General features: G+C 64.1%; 1 protein-coding gene across 1 annotated transcript; it reads right to left on the reverse strand.

The window, feature by feature from the left end:
* Window positions 1–602: 602 nt before the first annotated feature.
* On the reverse strand, window positions 603–11,846 carry SNRNP70 (small nuclear ribonucleoprotein U1 subunit 70). The gene is made up of 10 exons (XM_082500709.1): window positions 11,727–11,846; window positions 10,774–10,931; window positions 10,625–10,687; window positions 10,218–10,272; window positions 10,063–10,127; window positions 9,154–9,216; window positions 8,961–9,042; window positions 3,620–3,721; window positions 3,423–3,510; window positions 603–1,324 (listed from the first exon to the last, which is right to left on the reverse strand). Exons 2-10 carry the CDS (start codon window positions 10,918–10,920, stop codon window positions 715–717), a joined length of 1,275 nt encoding a protein of 424 aa, XP_082356835.1. The 5' UTR covers window positions 10,921–10,931; window positions 11,727–11,846; the 3' UTR covers window positions 603–714.
* Window positions 11,847–12,789: the final 943 nt, after the last annotated feature.

The raw sequence follows: 12,789 nt of genomic DNA on the forward strand, positions 1-12,789 counted from the left end.
AACAGATAAGAGCCCCCCCCCTAATTTTGGGGGAGGGCAGAAGTACCCCCATCCCGGGGGAAAAGCCCCCCTAAATTAGGGTGACACCCCCCCCCTCCCTTTTGGGGGGGGAAGCCCCTTTTTGGGACAAAAAGCCCCCCTCCCCCCCCCCAATTGGAGGGGCACCCCTGGGGGGGGCAGAAAGACCCTCCAAATGGGGGGGTGGCATCCCTTTTTGGGGCCAGACCCCCCCCCAATCCCAGGAATAAAGACCCCCTAATTTGGGGGGGGGGAGATGCCACCCCTTTTGAGGGGCAGAGGTGCCCCCCCTGCAGAAAAAGCCCCCCCCCCCCCCCCAAGTGGGGGGAGCCCCATTTTGTGGGGCAGAAAAACTTCAATTCTAATGGAAAAGACACCCCCCCCCCCCCCTAATTTGGGGGGGGGGGGGACACAGCCCTTTTGGGGGGCAGAAAGCCCCTCATCCCGGGGAAAAGCCCTCCCCAACTGTGGGAGGGGGGGAGGTGTTGCAAGCCAAAAATGGGTGCCCCCCCCCTTTACCAAAAAGGAGGGGGGAGTGATCCCCACCGTATTTGGGGGCCCCCCCAAAAACCACCTCCTTCCGTTAAAACACCTTTATTGTCAAGAAAAAAAAAAAAAATATGGGGTGGGCTCAAAGGAGGAGAAGAAAAGGGGGGGGGGAAGGAATTTTGGGGTGCGCCCCCCCCCATCCCGGCCTCATTCCAGGGGGGGCTCCAGCAGGTAGCCATTCTCGGCCCCCAGGTAGCCATCGGGGGCCGGTAGGGCTTCGGGTTGGAGGAAGAGCTCGGAGCCGGATTCCCCCAGGGAATCGCCCCCCCCCTCGGGACCGGACCCCCCCGGGACGCGTTCATCCCGTCTCTCCCCCCGTTCCCGTTCCCGTTTGTGTTCCCGCTCCGGCCGATCCCGTTCCCGTTCCCTCTCCCGACGACGATCCCGTTCCCGATGGCCGCGACGACGTTCCCGTTCCCTTTCCCGACTTTTTTCCTCCATATCCCCTTTAGATCCTAAACCATCCGGGGGACCGGAATCGGTGCCCCCCCCCAAATCTTCCGGAGGTTCGAGAGATTCGGGACCTTCGTCTTTTTTATCCCGATCCCGATCCCGATCCCGTTTACGGTCGCGGGATCGGCTCCGGCGTTTGCGATCCCGTTCTTTGCTCCGATCTCGGCTGCCGCCCCTTTTCCGATCCCGTTCTTCTTTTTCCCGACTCCGCGTCCGCCGCCGCCGGTCCCGCGAGCGCGAGCGACGCCGATCCCGTTCCCGGGAGCGTTCCCGACGTTCCCGCTCCCGTTCCCGTTCCCGGTCCCTGCGAGAAGAGGCCGGAGAAGTCAGAGATGGGGGGGGCAGCCGCAGCCCCCCCCCCCCTCCCCCCCCCCCGCCACAGGGACCCCATAGTCGTGGGTGGCCCCATAAGTGACATGACAGTCCCAGGGGACCCCGACGCATCCCGGAGGGTCCCAAAGGGGACCCGGACATGTCCTGAGCTGTCCTGGGGGGGCCCAAAGGTGACAAAGGGGACCAAAGACATGTCCCGGGGGGTCCCAAAGGGGACAAAGGGGACCCCGACGCATCCCGGGGGGTCCCAAAGGGGACAAAGGGGACCCCGACGCATCCCGGGGGGTCCCAAAGGGGACAAAGGGGACCCGGACATGTCCTGGGGGGGCCCTAAAGTGACAAAAGGGACCCTGAGCTGTCCTGGGGGGGCCCAAAGGTGACAAAGGGGACCCTGAGCTGTCCTGGGGGGGCTCAAAGGTGACAAAGGGGACCCTGAGCTGTCCTGGGGGGGCCCAAAGGTGACAAAGGGGACCAAAGACATGTCCCGGGGGGTCCCAAAGGGGACAAAGGGGACCCCGACGCATCCCGGGGGGTCCCAAAGGGGACAAAGGGGACCCCGACGCATCCCGGGGGGTCCCAAAGGGGACAAAGGGGACCCGGACATGTCCTGGGGGGGCCCTAAAGTGACAAAAGGGACCCTGAGCTGTCCTGGGGGGGCCCAAAGGGGACAAAGGGGACCCTGAGCTGTCCTGGGGGGGCTCAAAGGTGACAAAGGGGACCCTGAGCTGTCCTGGGGGGGCCCAAAGGTGACAAAGGGGACCAAAGACATGTCCCGGGGGGACCCAAAGGGGACAAAGGGGACCCCGACGCATCCCGGGGGGTCCCAAAGGGGACAAAGGGGACCCTGACCTGTCCTGGGGGGGCCCTAAAGTGACAAAAGGGACCCTGAGCTGTCCTGGGGGGGCCCAAAGGTGACAAAGGGGACCAAAGACATGTCCCGGGGGGTCCCAAAGGGGACAAAGGGGACCCCAACGCATCCCGGGGGGTGCCAAAGGGGACAGAGGGGACCCGGACATGTCCTGAGGGGTCCCAAAGGTGACAAAGGGGACCCCGACGCATCCCGGGGGGTCCCAAAGGGGACCCTGACGCATCCCGGGAGGTCCCAAAGGTGACAAAAGGGACCACGACATGTCCTGGAGGGTCCTAAAGGTGACACAGGGGGACCCGGACCTGTCCTGGGGGGTCCCAAAAGTGACAAAAGGGACCGTGACCTGTACTGGGGGGTCCCAAAGGTGTCACAGGGGGTCCCAAAGGTGACAAAATTGAACCGGACCTGTCCTGGGAGGGGCAAAAAGTGACAAAAGAGACCGTGACATGTCCTGGGGGAGTCCAAAGGTGACAAAGTTGACCAAGACCTGTCCTGGGGGGTCCCGAAAGTGACAAAAGGGACCCAGACCTGCCCTGGGGGTCCCAAAGGTGACACAGAGGGTCCCAAAGGTGACAAAGGGGACCCCGACACATCCTGGGAGGTCCCAAAGGTGACAAAAGGGACCGCGACATGTCCTGGAGGGTCCTAAATGTGATACAGGGGGACCCAGACCTGTCCTGGGGGGACCCAAATGTGACAAAGTGGACCCGGAACTGTGCCGGGGGGGTCCCAAAAGTGACAAAAGGGACTGCGACATGTCCTGAGGTGTCCCAAAGGTGACAAAGGGGACCATGACACATCCTGGGGCGGCCCAAAGGTGACAAAGCGGACCCAGACCTGTCCTGGGGGGGCCCAAAGGTGACAAAGCGGACCCAGACCTGTCCTGGGGGGGCCCAAAGGTGACAAAAGGGGGATCCTCACATGTCCTGGGGGGTCCCAAAGGTGACAAAGGGGACCGTGACCCATCCTGGGACGGCCCAAAGGTGACAAAGGGGACCCGGACCTGTCCTGGGGGGGACAAAGGTGACACAGGGGGACCTGGACCTGTCCTGGGGGAACCGAAAGGTGACAAAAGGGACTGTGACCTGTCCTGGGGGTGCCAAAAGTGGCAAAAGGGACCGTGGCATGTCCGGGGGGGGGGGGGGGTCCCAAAGGTGACACAGGGTGACACGTCTCCCCCCCCCCCCCCCCAAATCCTCACCGCTCGTCGTAGCGGGAGGTGTCGTCCCTCCCCGAGTGTCGGATGTTGACGTCGGCGCCGCCTCGCCGGGTGCCCCCCAAACCGCCGCCTGCGGGGGGGGAACGAAAAGCGACGTCAGCGAGGGGGGGGGACATAATTTTTGGGGGGTGTCCCCTCCCCCCTATATTTTGTTTTTGGGGGGGGGGGCTCTGGCTTACCCAAGCGCCGGGGGCGCCACCCCTTCACCGTCCGCCCCCTCTCCACGTCCACCAGCACCCGGCGGCCGTCGATCTTCTTCCCGTCGGCGTGTTTGTAAGCGGCTGGAAAAGATTTGGGGAAGGGGAGGGGGGGGGGGGTCCGGGGGGGGGGCAGGGGGGGGACGGGACGGGACACGGCGTTAGTGACAGCAGGGCCAGGCCAGCCCGCCCCCCCCCCTCCCCAAAAAATACCCTCCCCCCGCCCCCCCTTCCCACCCCCCCACCCCCCCCCCCAGCAGCACCCAGGGCTGCGGATCGCCCCGGGTTTTTTTTTTTTTGGGGGGGGGGCACAGTGGGGTGTGTCGTGTGTGTCACCCCCCCCCCCCTAAAAAAAATATACACGGCTGCAAAGGAAAGGCTGGTTAGGTGACACCACCCCCCCCCCCAACGCCACGCAATTTTGGGGGGGGGCACCCCCTCCTCCTGCATCGACACTCCCTCCTCCTGCATTGCCCCCCCCCCAGTTTGTTTTTTTTGGGGGGGGCGCACCCCGAGTGTTGCCTTACCTGCGTGCCCCCCCCCCTCACCTCAAATACACTCCCCCCCACCCCACAACCACCCGTGGAAGGGATTGGGGGGGGGGGGGGCACCCGCTGCGATTTGGGGCACCCAGCCCCCCCCCCCTCCCCCCCCCCATCCAAAGTAGCAGCAGTTGGACGCATCCCCCCCCCCCCCCCTCACCTCCCGGACCCCCCCCACTCCCAAAAATCCACACCCCACCCCCCCCACCCCCCCCAAAAAAACTCTCCCATACAAGTCCTGGGGTGAGCGGTGGGGGAGCGGGTCCGTGTCCCCCCCCCTCGGCCGGGGGGGGCCCTTCCGGAAGGTGCTGGTCCTGGACAGGCGCTGGGGCCTTACCTGAGACCCGTCCTACCTCATCACACCCCCCCCCGCCCCCCCCCAGCACCCTAGGGTGCCCCCCACCCACTGGGGACACCCCCCCCCCCCCCCAAACACACGCATTCTCCCCCACCTGGGGGGGGGGTGGTTCTGGGGGGCAGCTGTGCCCCCCCCGAAATCTACCACCCTTTTTCTCCCCCCACAACACCCCACGGTCGATGGGACCGGGAGGGGGGGGGGGGTCGCGTCCCAAACCCAGCGCGGGGGGGGGGGGACTCAGAGCCCCCCCCCGCCCCCAAATCCGAAACCCCCCCAACTACGGGGCCTGCTCCCCGCCCCCCCCCCCCCCGCCCCCCCTTTCCGAAAGCGATGCTGTAGACCCTACACAAACATCCAACCTCATTGCGGGGGGGGGGCCCCAATCAGTTTTTGGGGGTCCCCAATCATTTTTGGGGCGGTCCCCAAATTTTATTTGGGGGGGTCCCCAATTATTTTTTTGGGGGTCCCCAATTATTTGGGGGGCGCTCCCCAAAGCTTTTCTTGGGGGGGTGGGCTCCCCAATTATTTTCTTGGGGGGGTCCCCACCTATTTTTTGGGGGGGGGTCCTCAATTATTTGGGGGGAGGGTGCCATGGGCACCCCCCCACCCTGGGACCCACATGGGGGGGGGGGGCGTGCTTGCCCCCCCCTTCCTCCTCCTCCTCGAGCAGCAACAACCACCTGGGGCAGCTTTTTTGGCGGGGGGGGGTGTCCTTCCTTGTCGCCCCCCCCCACCTTAAGGGGTGGGCTCCCTTAGGGGCCCCCCAAAAAATATAGGGGGGGGGGGGTCACACGTCCCCACCTCAGCGGAGACTGAGGCCGTGACTGTGCGGGGGGGGGGAGGGAGGGGGGGGCGAAATCCGGCAGGGATTTGGTCCCTGCCTACCTGCCCGCGCCTGGGGGGCTGGGGGAGGGGGGCTATAAGGAGCCCCCCCCAAAATAAAGGAGATAAATTGGAAGGGGGAGGGGGGGTCGGGGGAGGGCGGGGGGTCGATGCCACCTCCCTCACCCCGGGGCACAGCCGGGATGCGACGGGCGCATCTTCACCGCCGCCCCCCCCCTTTCCTTTTATGTTTGTTTTTTTTTATTATTATTTATTATTATTATTATTATTGTTATTATTATTATTTTTCTCCCTCCCCTCTGCCATGGAGGGGGGAGGGGGCAGAATTTGAGGAGGGGGAAGAGGAGAGGGGAGGTCCTGGGACCCCCCCCCACCACCACCACCCCCTTCTCCCCTCTCCCTCATCCTCTTTTGGGGGGGGGGGGGGGGGTATTTTGTGGCGTGGGAGGGGGGGGGAGGGGGGGGACGGGGACGGGGACACGGGGCCGGGGGGGGGTTGTGTGTGTGATAAAGGTGTCTTACCAAGATACAAACCCTTATACCAACCATACACTGAGGTGTTGGAAGGGGGAGCACTAGGATCAGCTGCAAGCCAGCAGTGGCAAAAGCCATCAGAAAGGTGGCTGCAGTGACAATAAAACAGTGTTAATACAACCCCCGGCCCCCCGCCCCTGGCGAACAGGAGTCTTTCTCCCCCTCCCCGCCCCCCCCCCACCCCCCCCTCTCTCTCCCCGCCCCCCCCTCCTCCCCTCCCACGCACAAACCGCCGGTCAACACCCCCGGCCGGTAACGAGCCCCGGTAGACCGCCGAGGAACGGGTACGGGAACGGACAGAGCGGGGAGCGCGGCGATTCCAGAAAGGGGTGGGGGGGGTGGGGGTGTTTCGGGGTGTTTTTAAGGGAGAGAGCGGCGCTTCCCGGCCCTCCGACTGTAGCCCTGGCCGGCTGTAGTTTGGCCACCGGTAGCCACGGACGCACGTAGCCTTGGCTAACTATAGCCTTGGCCGCCTGTAGCCTTGCCTGCCTGTAGTTTGGCCGCCTGTAGCCTTGGCTGCCTGTAGTTTGGCCGCCTGTAGCCTTGGCCACCAGTAGCCTTGGCCGCCAGTAGCCTTGGCCGCCTGTAGCCTAGGATGCCTGTAGCCTTGGCTAACTGTAGCCTTGGCTGCCTGTAGCCTTGGCTGCCTGTAGCCTTGGCCGCCTGTAGCCTCAGACACTGCCTGTAGCTTGGCCACCAGTAGCCTTGGCTGCCAGTAGCCTTGGCCACCTGTAGTTTGGCCACCAGTAGCCTAGGATGCCTGTAGCCTTGGCTAACTGTAGCCTTGGCTGCCTGTAGTTTGGCCACCAGTTGCCTTGGCCGCCTGTAGCCTTGGCCGCCTGTAGTTTGGCCACCAGTAGCCTTGGCTGCCTGTAGCCTCAGCCACCAGCTGTAGACTTGAACACCTGTAGTTTGACCACCATTAGCCTTGGATACCTGTAGCCTTGGCCAACAGTAGCTCTGGCTAACTGTAACCTGGCTGCCTGTAGTCTTGGCCACCATCTGTCCTTTGGCCACCTGTAGCCTTGGCTAACTATAGCCTGGGTGCCCATAGCATTGGCCACCGCCTGTAGCCTCAGCTACCTGCAGCTTGTCCACTGGTAGCCTTGGCCGCCTGTAGATATAGATGCCTGCAGTTTGACCACCATTAGCCTTAGCTGGCTATAGCCTTGGCTAACTACACCCTGGCTAACTGTAGCCTCGGCCACTGCCTGTAGTTGGCCCACCAGTAGTTTTGGTCACCTGTAGCCTTGGCTACCTATAGTCTGGTTGCCTGTAGCCTCAGCCACCAGCTGTTGCCTTGGTCGTCTGTAGTTTGGCCACAGGTAGCCTTTACTGTCTGTATGCCCAGCCACCAGTATCCTTGGCTAACTACAGCCTGCCCGCCTGTAGCCTGGGCTGCCACCTGTAGTTTGACTGCCTGCAGGCTTGGCTGCCTGTAGTTTGGCCGACAGTAGCCTTAGCCACCACCTGTAGCCTGGCTGCCTGTAGCCGTGGCCACTGCCTGTAGCCTGGCTGCCTGTGGCCTTGGCTGCTGGTAGCCTGGCTGCCTGTAGCCTTGGCTCCCTACAGCCTTGGCCAACACCTGTAGTTGGTCAACTGCCTGTACCTTGTCTACCTGTGGGCTTGGTTGTCTGTAGCTTGGCTATCTGTAGCCGTGGCTACCTATAGCTTGACCACCTCTAGCCTTGCTTGCCTCTAGCTGAGCCACGGGTAGTCTTGGCCAACGCCTGCACCTCAGTCAACCGCCAGTAGCCTTGGTTACCTGTAGCTTGGCCATCGCCTGTAGCCTCAGTTGCCTACAGCTTAACCGCCAGTAGCCTTGGCCAGCTGTAACCCTGGCCACCTGTAGCCTTGGCCACCTACAGCTTAGCTGCTCGGAGCCTTGCACATCTGTAGCCTCAGCCACCGCCTGTAGCCTTACCTGTCTATAGCTTGGCTGCCTGTAGCCATGACCACCTACACCTTTGCTGCCTATAGCCTTGGCTGCAGGTAGCCTTGGCCACCTATAGCTTGTCCGTCTGTACCCCCAGACACCTGTAGCCTTGGCCGCTGGTAGCCTGGTTGCCTGTAGTTTGGTCACCTGTAGCCTTAGACGCCTACAGCTTGGACGCCTGTACCCCCAGCCACCTGTAGCCTTGGCTACTTATAGCCTTGGCTGCCTACAGCTCCTTCGCCTGTAGCTTAGTTGCCTGTAGCCTTGGCTGCCTGTACCCCTGGCCACCGGTGGCCTTGGAAGCCTACAGCCGTGGCTGCTGGTAGCTTAGGCTGCCTATAGCTTTGGCCACTGGTAGCCTTGGGTGCCTATAGCTTGGTCACCCGTAGCCTTCATTGCCTATTGCTTGGTCGCCTGTAGCTTTGGCTGCTGGTAGCCTTGGCCACCTGTACCCCTAGCCACCTGTAGCCTTGGCTGCCGGTAGCCTGGGCCACTGGTAGACTTGGTTGCCTGTAGCTTAGCCGCCTATAGCCTTGGCTGCTGGTAGCCTTGGCCGCCTGTACCCCTAGCCACCTGTAGCCTTGGCTGCCGGTAGCCTGGGCCCCCAGTAGCCTTGGTTGCCTACAGCTTGGTCGCCTGTAGCCTTGGCTGCTGGTAGCCTTGGCCGCTGGTAGCTTGGTTGCCGGTAGCCTCGGCCACCGGTAGCTCGGTCACCTATAGCGTTGACCACCGGTAGCCTTGACGCCTGTACCCCTCGCCACCTGTAGCCTTGGCTACGCATAGCCTTGGCCACCTACAGCTTGGTCACCAGTAGCCTTGACCACCAGTAGCCTCAGCCACCAGTAGCCTTGGTTGCCTATAGTTTGGTCGCCTGTAGCCTTGATTGCCTATCACTTGGTCGCCTGTAGCCTCGGCCGCCGGTAGCCTTGATCGCCTGTAACTTAGCCACCTCTAGCCTCGGTCGCCCGTAGCCTCGGCCGCCTGTACATCCTCCCCCTGGTTGTACTTACCTGCGGGCCCTGGGGGGACCCAGGGAACGCCCGGTTGCGGTTAAGAGGTTGGACATGCGGTTGTAGGGGGGAAAAGGGTGTTGCGGCGGGGGGTACTCACAGTGCATATCTCGCTCGTGCTCGTACTCGATGAAGGCGTAGCCGCGGGGCTTCCCGGAGCGCTTGTTGTAGACCATATAGATCTAAAACCAAGCAAAACGAAAAAAAAAAAAGGGAGGGGTAGGAAGCGGCGTCACCCGGAGAGCGGGTGTTGGTTGGGGGAGGGGGGGGAAGGGGGGAACCCCGGCGCTCACCCGCTTGATGGGGCCGTAGACCTCGAATTCGCGTCGCAGCTTCGACTCTGTCGTGTCGTAGTTCTGTCGGGATGGGGGGAGAAGCGTGTGTGTGTTTCTCCCGAAGTGTGGGGGGGGGTCACATGGATTGGGGGGAGCCCCACGGATTGGGGGGACCCCGAGGATCTGGGTGTCCCCCCGAGGATTGGGGGGGGGACCCCGTAGATTAGCGGGGGGCCCCATAGATTAGAGGAAGCCCCAAGGATGAGGAAGAGCTCTACAAATTAGGGGGGACCCCAAAGATTACAGGAACGCCCATAGATGAGGGGGACCCCAAGGACTGGGGGGAGACCTGCAGATTGGGGGAGACCCCACAGAGATTGGGGGGCACCCCAGAGACTGTGGGGAAGTCCCAAGGATCGGGAGGAGACCCACAGATTGGGGGGAGGGCCCCCAGGATAGAGAAGACCCCCAAAGATTAGGGGGGGAACCCAAGGATTGGAGGGAGACCCCAAGGACTGGAGGAACCCCCACAGATTAGGGGGGACCCCTCAGGATTGGGGGGAGACCCACAGATTGGGGGAGGCCCCAAAGGATCAGGTGAGCCCCACAGATTGGGGGAGACCCCGAGGACTGGAAAGAGCCCCATACGTTAGGGGGGGACCCTATGGATTAGGGGAGGCCTCACAGATTGGGGGGAGACCCTAAGGATTGGGAAGACCCCCAAAAATTAGGAGGGATCCCCCAGAATTGGAGGGAGACCCCCATCTTTGGGGTCCCCCCCGAGGATTAGAAAAATGCTCATACATTAGTAGAGACCCCCAAGAATTGGGGGAAGCCCCTGAGACTTGGGGGGGACCCCAAAGATGGGGGAGAGCCCCTGAAATTAGGGGGGGACCCCCCCGGGACTGGGAGGGAGAAATCACTCACCACTCTGGCCACGAAGAGGGTTTTGAAGGCGTCTCCTTGAGCGTTGGGGTCATTGTGGGGGTCCCCTGGGGGGGGGGAAGAGGAAAAGGGGGTTCGAGGGGGGCAGAGGAAGATGGGGGACCCCTCCCAACCCCCATGGGAGCCCCCCAACTTACACATCTTGAGTTCGGACTCAACTTCTTGTTGCCTTCGCTCGATCTTCTCCCGCCGCTGTTGGGGGGAGCAAAAAGTGGTGGTGGGGGGTGATTTCATGGGACCCCCCAGACCCGCAAAAACTGGGGGAGGCCCCAAATATCCAAGGGGGGGTGGCCCCAAAACTCAGGGGGATCCTCTAAAACCTGCGGCGGGGGGGGCAGAGGAGAGCTGTACCCCAAAACCAGGGCCCTCCATCAGGGTTGGGATTTGGGGGGGAACCCCCTTCTTTGCTCCCAATTTTGGGGACCCCCCATCACCCCCAACCCCATGGGGAGAGGGTTGCACCCCATGGGGGTGGAACTGCACCCCATGGGGGCATCTGCACCCCAATATTTTTTTGGGGGGTGTGTGGTGGTTTGGGACATACCTTCCTCTCCATACGCTCCTCCCGTGTCTCAGCACGGGTCGGCGGGGGGGCATCACGGGGGTCCTGTGGGGAGATGTGGTGTGAATTGGGGGGTGGGAGGGGGAGGTTAGGGGGTGCAGGGAGTGGGTTGGGGGGTTTGGGGGGGGCACCTCGAACTCGCGGATGTAGGGAGCGATGCCGCTGTAGGGCTGGTTGTGGTGCTTCTCGTGGGGCAGCTTCTCCAGGGGGGGCAGGTAGGGGATGGGGTCGCGGGGGGCGAAGAGGGCCAAGAGGTTGGGGGGCAGGAACTGCGTCATCTTGGGGCCGTCTGGGGGGGGGGGGGGGGGGCGAGAGGAAGGGAGGGGTGGTGAACACCCCTGTACTCCCCCCCCCAACAGCCCCACATCCCCAACACCCCCCCCAAGACTCCCTCACAGCCCCAACACCCCTATCCCCCCCCCGACCCCCTCCCAGTGACACCACCAACACCTCCGTATCCACACTGAAGCCCCATAAGGGACCACTGGACCCCCCCCCCCCCCCAGAACCCCACACTAACTCTCCTCAGGTCACCCCACAACCCACCCAGCCCCCCATAATCCCACGTTAGCCCCCACCCCAGACACCCCCAGCCCTACACCAGCCCCCCCTCAGGCACTCTCTGCCCTATAACCAGACACTGGAACCCCCAGACCCCCGTAACCCCACACCACCACCCCCCCCGCACCCCCATAACCCCCCACCCGGGCCCCTCAGGCCACCCCCAGCCCCCTCCCGAAACCCCCAGGCCCTCACAGCCACACACCCCCCCCCGAGCCCCACATTTGACCCCCTCTTGGCTCCCCATAACCTTACGTTGCCCCCCCCCAGACCTCCCCAGCCCCACACCAACCCCCTAGCCCCACACTGACCCCCCCACAACCCCATAACCCCACACCGACCCCCCCCCCCCCCGAGGCCCACACTGAGGCCCTCCCCCTCACCGGGCCCTTCCCGCCCCCACCCGCCCCTCTCCCCCGCCCCAACCGCCTCTGACCCCCCCCCCACCCCCCCCATGAACCCTTCCCCGCCCCCCCCACTTCCCCTCACCCCACGTGACCGCCCCCCCCCCAAAAAAACGGACCCCCCGGGCGCTCGCGCTCCCTCCGCCCGCTCCGGCCTGGCCGCTCCGCGCCGCTCTGCGCATGCGCGGCCGCAGCACCGCGGCGGGAGCCGGAACTCGCTGCGGCGGAGGGGCCGGAGGTGGGCGGGGCCGGGGAAGGGGGCGGGGCCATAGGCCGCGCCGCCGCAGATCCCTCCGCCGCTGAGGGGAGGGGGGGGAAGAGTCCCCGCCGCAGCAACGGGGGCGGCCACGCCCCCTCTCCATAGCAACGGGGGCGGGGACGCCGCCATGGCAACCGGGACAGCGGCCCGGTGGTCTCCTAGCAACCGGGGGGGGGGGGAGGGGCACACACCTCCCCGTGTCATCCCCATAGCAACCGGGGCGACACCCCCCTAGCAACCAGGGGGGACACCCCTTTCCGTTGCCATAGCAACCAGGGTGACACCCCGTCTCCATCCCATAGCAACCGGGATGTCACCCCTTTTCGTTGCCGTAGCAACCGGGGTGACAAGGGGGGGACACCCCCTGCACACCACACCCCCCCCCCCAGCAACCAGGGTGATAATACCGTCCCGTTGCCATAGCAACCAGGGTGACACCCCGTCTCCATCCCATAGCAACCACAGTGACCACCCCCCTTTTCATCGCCGTAGCAACCGGGGTGACAACACCTGTCACCCCATAGCAACCAGGGTGTCACACCCCCACCCCCACCCCCCGTCCATAGCAACCAGGGTGGGACAACACCGTGCTGTTACCATAGCAACCGGGGGTGACAACACCTCACCCTGTACCAACCGGGGGGAAGGGGGGGGAAACAACACCGTGACGTTGCCGTAGCAACCAGGGTGTCACCCCACCCCCCACCCCCGTGTTGTCACGGGGGGGGGGGGGGGGAGGGGGGTGTGTGACACAACCCCGGTCGCCTGTGTCCCCTTTGGGTGTCGTCCCCCCCCTCCTCGGGGACAATCGGTGACAGTGTAGGGGGGGGGAGGAGGGCCCGTCCGGGCACCCACTCCGCCCCCCCACCCCCCACCCCGTTATTTTTAGCCCGCGGGGGGGAACCCGACACCGCGGGGCCACC

Source organism: Vanellus vanellus (genome assembly GCF_965231255.1).
Source record: "Vanellus vanellus genome assembly, contig: HAP1_SCAFFOLD_2066, whole genome shotgun sequence".
Taxonomy (NCBI): Eukaryota; Metazoa; Chordata; class Aves; order Charadriiformes; family Charadriidae; genus Vanellus; species Vanellus vanellus.